Source organism: Vitis vinifera, chromosome 16, assembly GCF_030704535.1.
Source record: "Vitis vinifera cultivar Pinot Noir 40024 chromosome 16, ASM3070453v1".
NCBI classification, from domain to species: domain Eukaryota; kingdom Viridiplantae; phylum Streptophyta; class Magnoliopsida; order Vitales; family Vitaceae; genus Vitis; species Vitis vinifera.
In genome coordinates this window covers 18,920,827-18,940,829 of record NC_081820.1, presented here as the reverse complement: position 1 = coordinate 18,940,829, position 20,003 = coordinate 18,920,827, and the positions used below count along the sequence as shown (strand labels likewise).

The window sequence follows — 20,003 nt, the reverse complement described above, 5'->3', positions numbered from 1 at the left end:
AAAGAACTTTAGCGCATGATCAGACATTTCTTTGCTTTCAAAAGATCTTGGATTTTCTCCTTCCATAATGTTCAAAATACACACAAGGGAATAACCCTCCAAACTTTCTTCAACTTTTTACCCATGAAGGAACATTGCCACCCTAATAGAGTCTCTTTTACCGAACATGGTAACATCCATTCAACTGTAAACAACGAGAAAATCAAAATCCATAATCCTTAAGCTTGGGCACAATCGAGAAGAATATAGTTTACCAACTCTTACTCTTCCATATAAAGAAAGCAACGGTTCACCAAAGACCATCCTCTTCTTTGCAACTTGTCCAACATCAAAACCTTTTCCTAAGAAGCCTCCTAAGCAAACAAACCTACTTTGGTTAGGACCATGGAGTTCCAAATAACTTTTGTATGGAAAGCAACCACTCTTTCCTACCCTAAAAAAGAGTATAAGGATATAACAATAAATTTACCCTTCTTAGCATCCATCTATTCCAAGCCTATCGTCTTAATTCCCTCTTACAACCTTTCCTTAGAGCCTCAAGAGAAACTCCTCAACCCTTTCCAACTCCCAATCATTCAAATTCCTTGAATAGTAGGGATTCCAAAGTCTTCCCTAACCCTGTTGGTCCCAAACATTCACCACTCAAGCATCCTTTGTCAAGAATGTGAAATATCATGGTTTTAAAAACCGGTCCAACCGTCGGCCGGTCACAATTCCAATCTGGTCTAGTGAATTGCTGGCAGATGATTGAACAGGAATCAAAACCGGATGAACCAACGGTCGAACCAGCGAACCGGACGGTTCAACCATTTTATTTTTTATTTTTTTTTACCCCATCAAAATGACGTCGTTTTGCTAAGTGTAAAAGGTTTATTTTCAACCCCCCCATGGCCGCCCCTACTCTAGCACCAGCTGCCCACTGTCGCCGCCGGCCCACCATGCCACCACCGTCGTTGTCGACACGCCTCAACCATGCTCCTCCCCCACCTTCCTACTACGGCACTGCTCCTCTTCTCCTTCCTTTTCCAACCGCGTGCGTCTCCACCCTGACCACCCCCCGCTACTACACACTACCCCTCTTCCCCAGTTGCCCCTCTTTCCCCCTACGGCACTGCCCCTCTTCCCCCTTCCCACCTCCAAGGCAACACGTCCTAATTTTCCCATTTCATTTCCAGATTTTTTTTTTTTAATTTACCTTATTACTTATTAGTTATTAGTTTATATCAATTATTATTTATTTTATTTCATATTTATTATTTTTTAACTTTATGATTTTAAAACTTGTGTCTTTAATTTAAATTAATGAAAACATTATAATTTTAAATAAATTTCTGATTTTAAAATAAGTTTTTGATTTAAAATTAAATTTTAAATTTTCTAATTCTAAATTAAAATTCCGGTTTTAATTTAAATTTCTAATTTGAAACTAATTTTTTGATTTTCAAATAAAATTTTAATTTTTAAATAATATATAAATTATCATTTTTATTTTAATAATATATAAATTATACATTTATAATGTCACCGGTCCGACCGTCGGTTCGATCAGTGAACCGTGAACTGGTAACTTTTCTGATTCAATGACCAATCCGGTTCTAAAAACATTGTGAAATATGAGGGAAAAGATTCTCTTCACCACACCATATATCTTCCCAAAACCTCATCTTTCTACATTGTCCATACTAAAAGAGGTTCTTTTCATTGATCATGCCTAACTCTCTCGACGGTCTCCCACGATCTAACCTCAAAACAAACCATCACTACTTTTCCTAAAACACCAAGTTGGCTCCTCTTCCCCATACTTCCTAATAGTAACCCTCTTCCAAAGAGGTTCATTCTTTGAGGCAAACCTCTACAACCACTTTTCAAAACGAATTTTAGTTTAGAATTGAAAGTTTTCTAACCCCAAGGCCTCCATTACATTTCTCCTTACAAGCAACATTCTATCTCACTAGATGCAACTTTTTCACTAAAGAACTGTCACCCCACAAGAAGTCCCTCTAGATCTTTTCAAGCCTTAAGCATACCCTCTTAGGCAAAACAAAAAGAGCCATTTGGTAAATGGGAAGGCTTGCCAAGGTACTTTTGATTAGAGTAAGCCTCCCACCTTTAAATAGATATTGTCTTTTCCATATAGTCAGCCTCTTGTGAACTCTCTCCTCCACTAAATGCCAACAAGTCATCGATTTATAAGAAGCTCCTAAAGGAAGCCCAATTACACAACAGGAAGCTTCCCCTTCCTACAACCCAACCCAACCACTAATTCCTCAACGATAGGAATATTGCCCATTGGAATTAGCTTGCTTTAAACTAAGATATACTATTTGATCTTCGTTTGCTTCACAAAAGATAAGAAGGTCATTTGCAAATAAAAGGTGTGACACTTCCTCACCTTCACCTCCCCTACCACTTAACATGAACCCCAAAATGTAACCTCCCTCCTTTGCCCTATTCAACGAACAACTGGGCCCCTTCATGGCTTAAACAAAGATAAGGGGAAAAAGGATCCCCTCGCCTTAAGCCCCAAGAACTTTTAAAAAAAACTAGTGGGAGTTTTGTTCACCACCATTGAAAATCTGGCAATAGAAATACATCATTTGATCCAACCAATCCATTCTTTACCAAACACCATTTTGTTGAAAATTTCTAGAAAACAGGCCCAGTTTACATAGTTATAGGCCTTTTTTATATTCAACTTGCATATTATGCCATTCAAACCATTCTTTAGTCTTGCGTCTATTGCTTCAATGACTATTAGAATTGCATCCAATATTTATCTTCCTTCAACAAAATCATTTTAAGAGATTGAAAAAATCGAAACCACCACTTTCTTCAACCTTTTTGCCAACACCTTACAAAGCCACCTGCATAAACCTCCCACAAAGCTAATACTAATAGGCCTAAAGTCTTTCAAGTCCTTCCCTCCCTTCTTTGGAACAACACCAAAAATGTGGCATTTAAACTTCTTTCAAAAGATCCAAAATCATAGAACTCCCTGAAGAAACTCATCACTTCATTCTTTACAAAATCCCAACATCATTGCAAAAACACTATAGAGAAACCATCAAGCTCTACCGCCTTATCCCCCCACACATCTAATGGAGAGCATAAAGAACATTCTCCTCGGAAAACGGGACCTTCATAGCCTCAACAACATCTCTACTCAAAATCCCCAATGACAATCCAATGATTCTTGGCCTCCATTCACCAAAATCACATAAAAGGCTACTAAAAGACTAAGTTACCCCTTCCTTTATCTCACAAGCAAAAAAATAACAAAGAAAGGACAATCAATATAATGCTCAAGATAGAAACAAGGAGTCCAATCTAACCAACCTATGAGGTTGTCAGGGGGAACAGTTGAATAATTCAACTAAAAAAAACAATTCTAGCATGAAAAACAATATCATCTATAATTTGGTATCATAAATGCAAACTTAAGCTTCATTCAGTAGTAGGGTCTAATGATTTTGTAAAACAATGACAAGAATGCATAGACAGTTAGTAGAGATCAAGAGAGAGAGAGAGAGAAACCACAGATATAACCTGTTATCTGCAGAGACAGCATAGTTGTTCAAAGCCAATGCACATGATGCTGACTGTTAAAGCAAAAACCAATGAATGGTCAGATATACGTATATGAACTTTTAGACTTAGATGACAAAGACTAGTAGCAATCAAAACCCAAAAAAGGGAAGAGGGAAGAAGAATTCAAGCAGGAAATTAGCACATTAACAGTAAAAATGAAAGGAGAAAAGAATTATGAAGCTGAGAGATTACACTGCCATAAAATGGAAGAAGTCTACCTGGCTATGGTAATGAATAGAATTTGCACTAATTACAACAACTCCACCAATTGGAGAAGGCACTGGAAGAAGCTTGTAAGCATCATGTGGGAGATTCTGATAACAAGGACAAACAAAATGCAAGTAAATCTAAGAAATCTTTCGCTCTTATAGAACTTTTACAGCCAAGACCAATATAGACCCTCTCCTCTCTTAACATGAACAACAGCATACAAAAGCAAATACAGAATGTTTATCATTTCAAATTTTGATCCAAATTTCACTGATGATCAAAATTTTAAACTTCAACTCAAAGAACCCAAGGTTCACATGAAAATTTTGGAATTGAAAAGGACGACCCAAAAATGTCCTGGTTTTATTGCATCAAACAGCATCTTTTATGCCGATAATTATTTTTAGGCAATAAGATGTAGTATTATGCTAGATATAGTTTCATTAACAAACAAAATGAGAGTTTCATGATTTAGAGATTTTTCAGATCTTGCCCATGGCCAAAATTGGAAGTCTCGGTATCATAACAAGGATTTTCTTAAATAATGGATAAGAAATGACTGCTATAGAACAAATTTGGTGATTTCTTGGATATGTCATGTCAACTCCCCTGGGCATTGAAATGCCAGCTATTATTGTTGTGATTGAGCACCAATATTCTATCACCATTGCAAGTTCTGATAAAGGACAATGCAAATACCATTGGTGAAGGAAATCCATAATAATCCCATTCTATTAGTCAACTCCAACATATACTAAAAGGAATATAAAAAGATCTTTTTTATTGTTAGCTCTACTAATTTTATATTTATTTAACATAAATAATTGGCCAATATGACAATAAGGTGACAAAGCCACAACCCATCCTTCAGTAAGAGAGACACATGAACAACATGCAATCACACCCAAGCAAATAGTTCAGGGGACAAGTTTTGGCTCCTGGACATTGCATCACCAGTCTATCCAGAACATTAGGTCTCGAGTTATTTGTTTGTAAGAATTTATAACAAGGTTTGAGCCGCAAAGGAAAAAATATTATTTTTTAAAATTCCCTCTCTGTCACAAGCAATTTGCTAATATGGATTCATTTAAACCAACTTCAAATGAACATTTTAGAAATTCAAGAACCAAATGGTAATGAATCATGCAAATGGTAGCCAACTATGCTAGATGAAGAAGAAACCCTGCTTTGATATCTATTACTCCATTCTCCCTTTATAAGGGTCTCAGTTAAACCAACAATATTCCTTGAGTTGTTTTATCAATTGTTAAACATGTTTATGAAGTTCAAAACTTACAACAGCAGACCATATGAGAGGATGCTGCTTCAAAGTTGTACTAATACTAAGCGCAGAAATCATGCAAGTATGATGCTTCCATGAGACACGCCCAGCCCAAGTAAGCTCCCTCTCATGAAGAATTACCATCACAGGCTCAATATAACCTACAAAACAGATTATCAAATTCAGGCATTGATCATCATCATATGGAGTGGTTCAAAGGCAGCAACAAATTTGCATTAATTTGTACTCACCATGTACAAATGTGAAGTCTTTTACATGTTTCATGTCCAAATCTCTTAGACTGATTACGTACGATGATTCAACACGAGCAGAAACTGCACTTCCAGAACTCAAAGCCTCCTCATCCCCAACCAAACCATAACCAGCCTAACAATTAAAATCCAAAATTGAAATTGGAATAGAAAGAAATGCTTGAAAGGTTGAACTTAATTCTTTAAAAAATGTATGAAAGCAAAGGCTCCTATTTTTCAAGAAAGAATCATTTGTAACATAATGCAACCCAACAGACATCTGTTGAAGTCAACCAGGACAGGCCAGAATCGTGTAAATAAGATGGATGGGATTAGTTCGGAAAGTTGTAAATATTTGATTTAATTAGTTAACTGTATCCCTAATTTAAAGGGATTGTTTAATTAGTTTTATCCCTGATTTATAGGGATTCTTTTATATCTTTTCTAGGGATCAGTATCTCAGTTTTGTGGGGATTTATTGACTGTTGTCAGCTTATATATTTTCCCTTGTACGTTGCTAAATTACTTAATAACATTCTCATCTTTTCACATGGTATCAAAGCCAAATTTGGCTCCTTGGGATATTTTCTTTTCAACCTTCATTGCTGAATATTTTTTCCAAGTGTTTGCTGTCTTCTTCATTAAAATTGCTGCAGTGCCCAATCTTCCTCTTTTTTTATCCAAAACAGAGTACCTTGAAGCCATATTTTACCTATTTATTTCAGCCTTCATTGCCAATTGCAAAGGTTTTTTTTAGCCCAAAAACTCTCTTGTTCGCCTTATTTTGTTTGGCCTTCATTACCCAGAATTTTCTCTCTCTTTTCCCTCACAACATCATCAGGTCTGATGCAATTGAGGTGTCCAACACGCCTAAGATTCAAGTGACAGAGACACCTAGCACAGTTTTAGCCAGAGATTTGCAGAATATTCAACCAAGTTATTGGTTGAATGGAAAAAACTACTTGAAGTGGTCTCATGGGGGGGGGGGGGGGGGATGTAGATGGGTCTTTACTGTGAAATATAAGGGAGATGGGTCAATTGAACGGTTTAAGGCTAGGCTGGTGGCTAAAGGTTATATGGAATAGATTATCTTGAACACAGTGAGGATTTTGTTGTCTCTAGATGCCAACCAGTGAAGAATTTTTATTTTTATTTTTTTTGATAGGTAAGAAAAGATCTATTAAGAAGAGGAGCCAAAAGAGCGACTCAAGGTATACAATACCTATACACATGTCAAAGGGTATTATCAGTAGCCTAGGGGTGGGAAGATATCTTGAATGGGGGGCAGTGGACTCAAGAGGGGCAGCTGGTGGTATAGTGGTGTTTTGGGACAACAGAGTATTGGATTTGGTTGATATTCAAAAAGGGGTGTTTTCCATTTCCTGTATTTTCAAGAACAGTGAGGACGGATTCATGTGGATGTTCACAGGGGTATATGGCCCAACATTGAGGAGAGAAAGGGAGAGTTTTTGGGAGGAGTTGGGGGCCATTAAGGGGCTCTGGAATGGGCCATGGTGTGCTGCAGGGGATTTTAATGCCATCCTAAGTCCTGAAGAGCGCAACAGAGGGGGGAGAATGAATTCGAACATGAGAAGGTTCTTAGAAATCATTGAAGACTTAGAGCTAAAGGATGTGCCTTTAGTCGGGGGCCCTTTTACTTGGAACGGAGGGGTGAATAATCAGTCATTCTCAAGGCTGGATAGGTTCTTGTTTAATGAGGGTTGGGACAACCACTTTGGTGACGTGAGGCAGTGTGTCCTTCCAAGGCCAGTTTCTGATCATTTCCCCATTCTGCTGGATGTAGGGGGTGGGAGAAGAGGCCCTTCCCCTTTTAGATTTGAAAACATGTGGTTGAAAGTGGAAGGTGTTAAGGAGCTTATGAAGTCTTGGTGGGAGGGGGTTAGTTTCAATGGATCAGCAAGCTTTATTTTGGCTGAAAAAATAAAAGTTTTGAAGGTTAAGCTGAAGGAGTGGAATAGAGACTCATTTGGCAGGATTGAGCTCAGAAAAAATGCTGCTTTGGAACAGGTACAGTTCTGGGACGCAAGGGAGAAAACTAGCAGACTGAACTTGGAAGAGCTGGAAGCTAGGAAAGAAGCGAGGGAAGATTATAAAAAATGGGTTTTACTTGAAGAAATCAGTTGGAGGCAAAAATCTAGGGAAGTGTGGCTGAAAGAGGGGGATAGAAATACGGGTTACTTCCACAAAATGGCTAATGCCCACAGGAGGTGGAATAATGTGGACAGAATCAGGATTAATGGAGCTTGGTGCATAGAGGAGAATGAAATTAGGGAAGGGATTGGCAATGCTTTTAAGGTACTGCTGTCCAGTTCGGGGGATTGGCGTCCTTCTATATCCGGGCTGCAGTTAGAGACTCTGGATCAGTTGGATGCTAATACTTTGGAGAGCCCGTTCACGGAAGAGGAGGTGTTCAATGCATTGTTGAGTTGCAATGGGGATAAAGCTCCGGGGCCAGATGGACTTTCTATGGCTTTCTGGCAATTTGCTTGGGATTTCGTGAAGACGGATGTGTTGTGTTTTTTCAAGGAATTCTATGAAAATGGAAAGTTTGTTAAGAGCCTAAATGCAACTTTTTTGGTCTTAATTCCAAAAAAAGTGGGAGCTGAAGATTTGGGGGATTTTAGGCCTATAAGCTTGGTGGGAAGCTTGTATAAGTGGTTGGCCAAGGTCTTAGCCAATAGGCTAAAAAAGGTGGTTGGAAAGGTGATCTCCAAGGCCCAAGGGGCGTTTGTGGAAGGAAGACAAATCCTAGATGCAGTGTTGATAGCCAATGAAGTCATTGATTCGACTCTGAAAAATAATGAGAGTGCCATCTTGTGCAAATTGGACATAGAGAAGGCCTATGATAATGTGGATTGGACTTTTATTCTCACAGTTATGCAGAAAATGGGTTTTGGGGAGAAATGGATCAGGTGGATAAAATGGTGCATATCCACTGCAAGTTTTTCTGTGATGGTCAATGGAACCCCTACAGGATTTTTCCAAAGCTCAAAGGGATTGAGACAGGGTGATCCCCTTTCCCCTTATTTATTTGTCATAGCAATGGAGGTCTTTAGTGCTTTTCTCCAAAGGGCTGTAGAAGGAGGCTATTTATCGGGGTGTAGGGTCAAGGGGAGGAGTGAAGAAGGGGCCCTTATATCCCATTTATTGTTCGCCGATGATACTCTGGTATTTTGTAAGTCGTCTCAAGACCACTTGACTCATCTTAGTTGGTTGCTTATGTGGTTTGAGGCCGCTTCGGGATTGAGAATAAATTTGGACAAAAGTGAACTCATTCCAGTAGGAAGGGTAGAGAATATGGATGACCTCGCTTGGGAGTTTGGGTGCAAAGTGGGTAGCTTGCCGTCCACATATTTGGGGATGCCCTTGGGGGCTTCCTTCAAATCAACATCAGTTTGGGATGGAGTGGAGGATCGATTCCGTAAAAGGCTAGGAATGTGGAAGAGACAATACTTATCCAAGGGAGGGAGGATGACTTTAATTCGAAGCACGTTATCGAATTTACCAATCTATCTTATGTCTTTGTTGTGTTTACCGAGTGTAGTCAGACGGAGACTAGAAAAGATTCAAAGGGATTTCCTTTGGGGTGGCGGTAATTTGGAGCAAAAGCCTCATCTTGTAAGATGGGAAGTGGTGTGCTTAAATAAGAAGAAAGGGGGCTTAGGGGTAAAAAACCTATCTATTCTCAACAAGGCTCTTCTTGCTAAATGGAATTGGCGGTTCGCTAATGAGAGAGAAGCTTTATGGAATCAAGTGATTAGAGGGAAATATGGAGAAGAGAGAGGGGGTTGGTCCTCTCGGGAAGTGAGAGAGGCTCATGGCTTGGGGTTGTGGAAAGGGATACGGATGAACTGGGAATTAGCGTGCAATAGGTTGGTCTTCATTGTTGGTAATGGAAGGAGGGTGAGGTTTTGGAGGGATAAATGGTGTGGGGATTCTCCTTTGTGTTCGTCCTTCCCGTCTCTATTTGCTTTGACTGATGATAGGGAAGAAAGTGTGGCAAATGTTTGGGATTCCTTGGCGGAGGGGGGTTGGGGGGGATGGAATCCTTGCTTTGTAAGAGCGTTCAATGATTGGGAAGTAGAGGAAGCGTCAAGTTTTATGGAGCGGTTACATCGTTGCAGAGTTATTGAGGATGTGGAGGACAGGGTATCCTGGACTGAAACTAAGAGTGGGAAATTCTCGGTTAAATCTCTATACTTGGCCATTGAGGCGGGGGGTTCGGCTCGGTTTCCTTGAAGCCTTATTTGGAATGCGAATGTGCAGCCTAAGATTAGTTTTTTTGCATGGGAGGCTACGTGGGACAAAGCACTAACCTTGGACAAGGTGCAGAAAAGAGGATGGGCTTTGGCAAATAGATGTTTTTTGTGTCTTGAGAATGAGGAGACCATAGACCATCTCCTTCTTCATTGCTCAAGAACAAAGGTCTTATGGGATCTTCTTTTTACTATTTTTGGGGTATCTTGGGTGTTGCCTTGTTCTGTTAAGGAAACCCTTCTAAGCTGGCATGGTTCTTTTGTGGGCAAAAAGCGTAAGAAGGTGTGGAGAGCGGCTCCTTTGCACATTTTTTGGACGATTTGGAAGGCGAGGAATTGTTTGGCTTTCAAGGATGATATGGTGTCAATTCAAAGATTGAAATACTCCTTTATTTTTTCTCTTTGGGCTGAAACAAAATTGTTTATAGTTGATTGCCCTCTAACGATAGCTAATTTTATTGATTGGATGGGTGCTAATTAGTTTTGTATGATGGGGCTTTTTGTTCTTTTAGCTTTTTCTTGTTGGAGGGTGTATAGGTTTGTATATCTTGAGTCGCCTTCTTGGTGTCTCTTTTTTTAATAGAATCTTTTTTTTACCTATCAAAAAAAAAAATACCTATACACCCATCACCAAACTACCCAAAAAAGTACAAATAAATAAGCACCCAGCTGGGTCAAAAAACAACCTTAACTAGAACCCAACCAATCAATAAAACTGACTATAGTTAGAGGGCAATCATCTATAAACAACTTGGCCTCTAACCAAAGGGAAAAAACAAAAAGGTATTCGAGTCTCTGGATTGACAGCACATCATCATTGAAGGCCAATCTATTTCTCATCTTCCAAACCGTCCAAAAAATGTAAAGAGGAGTTGCTCTCCACACCTTGCGCTTTTTGCCCACAAATGAACCATGCCAACTAAGGAGAGTCTCTCTAACTGAGGAAGGCAACACTCATGACACCCCAAACAAAGTAAACAGCAAATCCCATAAGCCCCTTGTTTTTGTACAATGAAGAAGAAAATGGTCTATAGTCTCTTCCTTCTCATGACACAAAAAGCATCTATTTGCCAAGGCCCACCCTCGTTTTTGAAATAAATCCAAGGTTAAAGCTTTGCCACATGTAGCCTCCCAAGCAAAGAAGCTAATCTTGGGTTGCACCCACACGTTCCAAATGCAACTTGAAGGAAAAGGAGAAGAGTTGCCTGACTCAAGAGCAAACCTTCTTACATGGCGATCTTGATGAAGAAATCTACATGAAAGGTCCTCTAGGTTTTGAGTTAGAAAGTAACAAGGTGCTGAATTGAAAGAGGCGCTTTAAATGTTCAAGCAATCCCCTAGAACTCGATTTGGTAGATTTGCCAAATTGATAAAAGTTATGAGATATAAGCAAAGTCAAGGTGATCACACACCGTTTATTAAATATTTGGCTTTAGGGGGAGTTACTACCTTATTGGTTTATGTAAATGGTATAGTTGTAACAGGAGAAGACTCAAAAAGTAGAGAAGCTTCAAGAAAATGTCTAGTTCAAGAATTTGAAATAAAACAACTTAGCAAGTTGAAATACTTTCTTGGCATTGAAGTTGCTCACTCTCGGCATGGGATTTTCATATCTCAACAAAGTATGTGTTGGATTTGTTAAGTGAGACAATAAAACTTAGGTATAAACCAATGGAAACTCCAATCAAACAAAATCATAAGCTTTGTGAAGCTAACGAAGACACGGTGGTGGATAGAGAGTCCCATCAAGGGCTAGTTGGTCAATTGATTTATCTTTCACGTACAAAACCAAAGATAGCCTATGCAATAGGAGTGATGAGTCAATTTATGCATAATCCCAAAAAAGTCCATCTCCAAGTAGCACTTCGGATTTTATGAATCTCAAGGGAACTTTGGGACGAGGAATATTATTCAAGAAATGAGAAAAGCTAACTCTAAAAGACTGCACAGTTGTAGACTATAAAGGATCTATTGATGATAGAAGATCAACATTAGGCTATTGTATTTTTCTTGGTGGAAAAATTGCAACTTGAAGGAGAAAAAAACAAAATGTAGTTGTTAGGTCAAGTGCAGAGGTTGAGTACAGGGCAATGGCATTAGGAGTTTCTAAACTTTTGTGGATAAAATCATCTTAGAAGATCTAAAGGTTGTGTTTGGCCTATAGTTGGGGGGAAAGTGATGCAGGTGTTTGAGGAGCTTCATTCGCAAAACGCTGTTTTTCGAAGCCTTAATGCAACCTTCTTAGTGCTTATCCCGAAGAAAGAGGGGGCTAGTGACATGCAGGATTTTAGGCCTATCAGTCTTGGGGTAAAATTTCTACTGTAAATATGTTAATGAGGAGGGGTTGGTCTATGGTTAATAGGTGCAGTCTTTGTAAAGAGAATGAGGAATCAGCGGACCACATCCTAATTCATTGTGGTAAGACAAGGGAGCTTTGGACTTTGTTGCTTTCTTTTTTTGGGGCGGTGTGGGTGTTCCCGGCTTCAATCAGAAATCTGCTTTTAGAATGGAAAATTAAGGACCTAGGGAAGAAAAGGAGAGCAGTTTGGAGATTGGCGTCTATTTGTCTTTTTTGGTGCATTTGAGGAGAATGAAACCGAAGAACGTTTCAAGAGGAAGAGATGTCAGATACTTGCTTGAGGAACCTCTTTTTTTGGTCCCTTCTTAAGTGGTCTCAACAATTTCTGGACTTGGACTATCTCTCTTTTCTGAATTTTTTAGGTGATTGGCTTGTTGGTTAGCTTTATCCTCTCTAGGTTCTTTCTTTCTTTTGTTGCTTTGTTTTTTGTTTTCTTTGTATACTACTTGTGTACGTAGGGAGTGCCCCCTGTTTTGGCTTGTTTTAATTTTTTTCTTTGTCTATCAAAAAAAAAAAAAAAAAGGTTGCGTGGGAAGGACCTATGAAACTTTATTGTGATAACAAGTCAACAATCAACATTGCACACAAACTTGTGCAACATGACTAGACCAAACACATCAAAGTTGACAAACTTGCAATTTTAAGGGGTACACACTTGCAATTTTGCTTTTAATTTTTTAAAAATTCTTAATTGATTAGATGACATTTTTCAGTTAGAGAGGGATAAGGCGTCGGGGCCTGATGGTTTTACCATTGCAATGTTTCAAGATTGTTGGGATGTGATCAAGGAGGATTTAGTGAGGGTGTTTGCAGAGTTTCACAGAAGCGGGATTATTAATCAAAGCACTAATACCTCCTTCATTGTTCTTTTGCTCAATAAAAGTCTGACAAAGAAAATCTCAGACTTTAGACTTATTAGTTTGATCACTAGTCTCTATAAGATAATAGTCAAAGTTCTATCAGGGTGTTTAAGAGGGGTTCTACATGAAACTATCCATTCTACTCAAGGTGCTTTTGTTCAAGGGAGACAAATTTTGGATGCAATTCTTATAGCCAATGAGATAGTGGATGAAAAAAGACGATCAGAGGACGAAGGAGTTGTCTTCAAAATTGACTTTGAAAAGGCTTACGACCATGTGAGTTGGGATTTTTTGGATCATGTGTTGGAGAAAAAGGGGTTTAGTCCTAGATGGAGGAAATGGATGAGAGGTTATTTGTCCACGGTCTCTTTTGCAGTTTTAGTGAATGGAAACGCTAAAGGGTGGGTCAAGGCATCTAGAGGATTAAAACAAGATGACCCTTTATCCCCTTTTTTATTTACTTTAGTCGCAAATGTACTGAGCAAGATGTTGTTGAGAGCAAAGGAAAGAAATTCGTTGGAGGGTTTCAAGGTTGGTAGGAACAAAACAAGGGTGTCCCATCTGCAATTTGCAGATGATACCATTTTCTTTTCTAACACTTGTGAGGAAGAACTGCAGACTCTCAAGAGTTTATTGCTAGTGTTTGGGCATATTTTTGGTCTTAAGGTTAACCTTGAAAAGAGTAATCTTTTTAGCATCAATCTTGATCAGAATCATCTTTCTAGGTTGGCCGAGTTGCTTGATTGCAAGGCTTCTGATTGGCTTATACTCTACCTGGGTCTTCCTTTGGGAGGGAATCCAAAGGCTTGTGGCTTTTGGGATCCAGTGATTGAGAGAATCTCGCAAAGATTTGATGGGTGGCAAAAGGCTTACTTATCTTTTGGAGGTAGGATAACTCTTATTCATTCTTGCCTTACCCACATTCCTAGTTACTTTCTCTCCTTATTTAAGATTCTTGCTTCAGTGGCTGCAAAAATTGAGAGATTGCAAAGGGATTTCTTATGGTCAGGGGTTGGGGAAGGTAAAAGAGATCATCTTGTTAGTTGGGATGTAGTGTGTAATCCGAAGGTAAAAGGGGGATTGGGATTTAGGAAGATTTCTCTAAGGAATCTCGCTCTATTAGGGAAATGGTCGTGGAGGTACCCTAGGGAGGGTTCAACTCTGTGGCATCAGGTCATTTTATCCTTTTTGGATATACCTAGCCTTTTCATCTTGAAGGATTGCTTATCCTTCTTGGATTCTTTATATCATTGAATCAATAAAAAATTGATTCTTATAAAATTAAAAATTTTATAATTTTAAATTTTAAAAATAAATAAATAAATAAAAATCATGAGAAACCCAAAATACAAGACAATCCACCTATTAACCAGATGTTAGAGATCATAAGAACCATGTCTATCGGAAAAAAATTCATAGGATCATAGGTCTCCACATGAAAACCTCTATCAGACCAGCACTCTCCATCCTCTAGGAGCACTTACTTGTACATAAAAGGGTAAGACAGAGGATGTCCAGTCATTACCTATTACTCCTCACACAATTTTTGATACATCGTCACTGATCATAAGCAGAAAGGGCATGAAATACACTAATTGACCACTTTCTCAATCATACAGCTTATCCTACCTAACAAATACGATAAAATCATACCAACTAATATGATCATCAGCCTTCTTTATGTCCATCTCATGAACTAAACTCTTAAATGCGCCTTCCTGCGACCAACCATTCATAAGAGGTCTCTAACCAAAATATAATTCATGCAAACTCATGGCCAACACCCATGCTAAAAGAGGATACCACCTTCAATAAACCATGACAAACTTGTTTTTCATCTTTTATGTTAATCACTTGAAGTTTATTCAGAGCACTTTTGCTTGCATTTAGTTGAAAATGAACAAGCTAATGGGTGGTATTGGGCTGAAAATCCTCTTCTTTCACTCATAAGCATAAAGAGCTAAAAATCTCTTAGTTAAAAGCATGTTTTCTCTCAAATCAGAAAGAGAAAGGAGCCATCCATGATTGCCCTTCCTAGTATAGTTGCACCTTACTAAAATACATTTATTTACCATTGTGACCCCCAACTTCAGTATTCACATTAACTATCCTTCCAAGGGCAGAAATTTGGAGGAAAATTTTATCGCCCCTCTGAGGCATACAACCATGTAACCTAGTCAGCTTGAGAATTATGCTTCAACTTATTGTCCCTTTTTCTCTATCTCAGAATTAGTTTCAACAGCCTATTCTATCCTATCCTCAGAACCTCCCTAACAAACTTTTGACAGCTATATCAATAATAACACCATTTGAGAGGAAGAACATGTTATTGCCCATTTACAGCCATGGAATCAGACAACCGAGCCTTTTTCTTAACAATAGTAATTCTAGACTTTTGTTGACTCAGACTAGAAGGATTCCTGCTCCTTCAACCCTTCTTTTACTTATTTCTACTATTATGAATCATTTGTTTCTGATAAGATGAACAACTAATACATGGGAAGTGTACCAAAGACATAACACAACTATTCGCAATAGTGGCTTCCCAGTGGAATTGAAAACACCAACTAAATATCAAGAAAAAGACAGAATTGCAATGGCACTAAAAGTAAATAACTGACACTCTTGAGAAGTATTCCACTCCATTAAAAGCTTCTACAATCTTTCCTTTCTAACAAATGCAACAAAACAATAAAAACAAAATTTTCCCAAAGGACAGCCCAACTCTCCAAGCTAGCATCCATCTCCCAACCAAAATGAGAGCATCATTGAGAACCATTCACTCCATCCTAAATCCACACAGTAGGACTAATGGAATCACCCTTTGCTAACCTCCACTGTGGACATGGAAAAGACACCAGCATGTCCTTTCTTATTCAAAAGCATGCATCCTCTGTATAAATCAACCACAAAGGCGCCAAGAAATCCATACCTCAATCATGCAAGTTTGTATAAAAGGTTGGGAACCAAATTTCAGTAAGACTGAATCAGAACATCATTAGTTTGTCCTTATTGGATGCTACATGGAGAAGTTCAGGATACTTCTAACAATGGAACAACCAGGCAAATCATCACAAAAATGGTATTCTCCAAGTTTCATCCTAGACCCTTCACATGCCACGCAGTAAATTTTTTCTTGGAGAGGCCAATTTTCAAATTACTATCCAAAGGTTGTGATGGGAACCTGATCATTCTGTTGGGTTGACACCCCTGGAACATCAGAAGGAACATGCTATATTTGGTTATGATGTTTCTGACTTGGGAGCTGGAAAGACATGCAGTTCTATGAATAAGCATTGATGCTCTAATGATAGAACCTGAAGGTTGTTCTTTCACTTAATAACTCAACTTCCACTCCCCATATGGAAGCTCAATTATGTAGGAGTCTTACAGTTAGATGAACTCCCAGGTAATTGAGCATTAAGAGGTCTGATCTGGTCCAAAACCATGCACAATATTGGTACACTATGTGACAAGTGTGTTCAAGGAGAACTATTTTCTATAAGAAATCCAAAAAATTATAGTAAGGTGGAAAGTGTTTCAGCCAGATTGCCTGAGTATAGGTGGGAAGTGTTCCAGCCAGATTGCTTGAATATAGAAAGAACCATAAAGAATTTGAGAAATGATTATGTTTCCTCAACACTATATAATAAAATTAATTTAAAAGAACAAAGATCACTAAGTAGTATCGATGCAAAAAGCAACCTGAGAAGCCTTAAGTATTATCATTTGCAAACCATAAACAAGAACGCCTGAACACCTGCCCTGAGGATCAACTTTTACCAATGGACCTCTTGCAAAAGATTCATGACCTCTTTTCAAATGAAACCACTCCGGACCCTCAAAACAGTGCATAGAGCTGAAAAAAGGGTAAACATAAATCAGAAAGCACTGCACTAAAAAAATAAATAATAAAAATAAAAAAATAAAAAAGTAGATGGACTAATGTAAGAGTCAGATGAATCTAAAAATGGGAATTTCATCTTGCATCATCAGCCCCAGAATGAGCATGATGAAATAACTCTATATTGATCCAAACCAACCTATATGCTCCAACTTTTTACAAAATATTATTTCCCATGCCCTATGCATAATACTGTCTTTTCCAAGATGATTATTAATAGGAATACCTTCCTGCATACCTCAGGAAAGAATCAAAAATGTTTAGATAGTGAAAAAGGTTCTTAGATACAGCCAGTATAATAATTTTAGGCAACAACAATGCAAAGCAACATGCCAAAAGGATGATTGCTGAAACATCAAATCATAGTATGAGAGCATAACTACTTCAATTATAAACTTTTCAAGTAGTGTGCATTCCTTGTGGTGCAAGTCGTCTCATTAAAGCCGCCCTCACATCCAGCTAGAATTTTCACAAGAAAATATAGAAGATGAAGAAGATACTGACCCACCATGCAAAAGAAAATTCGTAGGCAAGCAAAGAAATATATTAAAAGCACCTAGCTTAAGGACACACCAAAGTACACAAGACATCTACAGGGGCATCTAAAGGCAAAGAACAAGAAGAGAGAAACAAAAAATTAACCCCCCCTCCCCCTTCTCAATTACTTGCAACGTAACCAATTAATAAAGTCTACCATTGACATTGACACCTCATCTATACTCCCTCTAATGAATTCCAAAAAATTACAAACACAAATGGTTTTAAAATCTCGATTTAAGTACTCTAAATTTTCAAAACACCTTTGATTTCTCTCTTTCCCAAATAGTTCAGTTCAAAACAAATACAAAGGAACAATTTTCCCTGCTTTCTTCTGATTCTTCCCGACAAAGGATCTATGCCAACTTAGAAAGGTCATTACTATTGAATAACTTAGCGCCCATACTATTCTAAATAAGGAAAAGACCAGCTGCCATAGGCTTCTTGCTCTAGCATAATGAAGGAGAATGTGCTCAACAGATTCATCCTTAACATTGCACATAAAACATCCATTCACTAAAGTTCATAATTCTTTTCTAAACTACTTCCCAAGTAAAAAAAAAAAAACATTTTGTTGGAACCAATGGATTCCAAATAACATCTACCAAAAAAGGCTCTAATCTCCCATGCACCATCCAAGAGTATAAAATTTAAAAGTTACCAATCTTTGAAACCATCCATGGCACCCTATCTTCTTCACCCCTATTTACCAATTTTCCTTGCAATCTCAATCAACACCATCCAACACATCCCACCTTGAAATCAAGATAAAACCCCACTCCTAGTTCTCTTTAAAAGACAAGTAAAAGCCTCCATCACCAAAACAAATAGAGAGAAAAATAGAGTCCCCTTGCCTTAACCCTCTTAAATTTAGAAAAAAGCCAATGGGAGTACCTTTAACAAGAAGCAAAAACCTAGCCATAGAGATACACAACCCAATCCACCCAACCCACTTCTATCCAAAACTCATTTTCTACATAACTACAAGCAAGAAACCCCAATTTACATGATCATAGGTACACAACTCAATCCACCCAACCCACTTCTATCCAAAAACTCATTTTCACAATAACTATAAGCAAGAAACCCCAATTTACATGATCATAGGTCTTCTTACTGTCAAGCTTCCAGAAAACACCATTAAAGAAGCTCTTTAACCATAAACTGACGACCTCATTTGCAATAAGCACACATCCAAAATTTGACTACCCTCTACAAAGGGTTTTCATTATAACAACTAAGTTATTATTTTTAACAACTTTTAAGTTTTATTATGAGTAATCTCACGTATTCTAGACCATATGTGTGTCTTAGGACTGGCAGAGTGTTGTTTATTGATATCTAGGCCACAAGAGGAGGATCTATGACAAAAAATATTAGACTTATACATCATTGCAATATAAGTTTAAAGTTTCTTATTCTATATAAATATATATATATATATATATATATATATATATATATATATATATATATATATATATATATATATATATTTAATCGGTCAACAAGAAATGCATTAAAAGGGCCAAAAAAATACCAAAAAGAGTGCACCATAGTATACAGGACGTATACAACGACCACCAAGAGATGGCCAAAAAAGGGAAAGGGAAAACAAAAAAAATACTTCCTCCCTTAATAAGGACCCAACCAATCAATAAAATCACATAAAGGCATTGGGCCTACAGCAATGTACAACTTGGTCCAAGAAAAAAAAGTTACAGAGGAACAAGTTTTTTAGTCTTAGGACAAAGGTGCTCATCATTTTCAAACGATCTTCTATTTCTCTCCTTTCAAATTGTCCAAAAGAGACAAAGGAGCTCCCCCCCACACTTTTTTCTGTTTCCTCCTAACACATGACCCACGCCAACTCAACAAGGTCTCTCTTACTAAGAAAAAAAACACCTAAGAAATGCCAAAGAAAGAGAACAAAAGCTGTGGCAAAGCCCTTACTACACTACAATGAAGTAAAATGTGGTCAATCGACTCTTCTTTGGAGACAATCTAAAGTCAAAACTTTACCCCACAAAGTCTCCCGATAAAGAGACTCGCCCTAGGTGAAACCCAATAGTTCCAAACTACAACTTTTGGGAAGGGGGTAGAACTTGCAGGCTATAGGTAAGAAGAGTAAAGGGACTTCACAAAGAAAAAATCATTCTTTATCTCCAACCAAAACACCTTATCTTTTATTCCCCTATTCACCGTCTTATCCTAAAGTTTGAACACAAAAAACGCTCCACAATACCAATCTCCCAATCATTTAGATTCCTAGAGAAATTAAGAGTCCAAAAACCACTACCATTAGACTAATTCCACAAATCCACCACCCACGCCTCCTTTGAGCTAGCTAAGGAAAATAAGGGAATGAATCACATAACGGCTCATTCCCACACCACCTATCTTTACAAAGAAGGATCAAAAAGATAGATGAGTGGTTGATTAGTTTCCTAATTAACACCTAGTTTCTTTTCTTGTTCATCAAGACATCTATTGTGCTTGCTTGTTGCTTGCAATCCATTTTTTTAAGTTAGAAACAACAAATAATTCATTGATCCATAAATCAAACGTATAATAAGGATGAGTTATCCTTAAGATGAAATCTAGCCACAAGGAAAATATTGCAAAACCACCAAACTGTCGAAAGACATAAGAGATTGTACCTCTTGTCTGTTACACACTAGAGTTTAAAGTTCTCCATCCAATTGGTGTATGAGCCAATGTGGTTCCCCCCCCCC

The 20,003-nt window shown here is 38.0% G+C and overlaps 1 protein-coding gene across 5 annotated transcripts in view; it reads right to left on the bottom strand.

Moving 5' to 3' along the window:
• Positions 1-20,003, bottom strand: part of LOC100256706 (cleavage and polyadenylation specificity factor subunit 1) — a 117,542-nt gene that overhangs the window by 74,990 nt on the left and 22,549 nt on the right. For all 5 annotated transcript variants that reach the window (XM_019226130.2, XM_019226129.2, XM_059743321.1 and 2 more), the window contains exons 3-7: positions 16,533-16,686; positions 5,332-5,467; positions 5,096-5,241; positions 3,807-3,902; positions 3,547-3,599 (exon numbers count right to left, since the gene is read on the bottom strand). In XM_019226130.2, the coding sequence (XP_019081675.1) occupies positions 3,547-3,599; positions 3,807-3,902; positions 5,096-5,241; positions 5,332-5,467; positions 16,533-16,686 (585 nt within the window). The remainder of the gene's footprint in view (positions 1-3,546; positions 3,600-3,806; positions 3,903-5,095; positions 5,242-5,331; positions 5,468-16,532; positions 16,687-20,003) is intronic.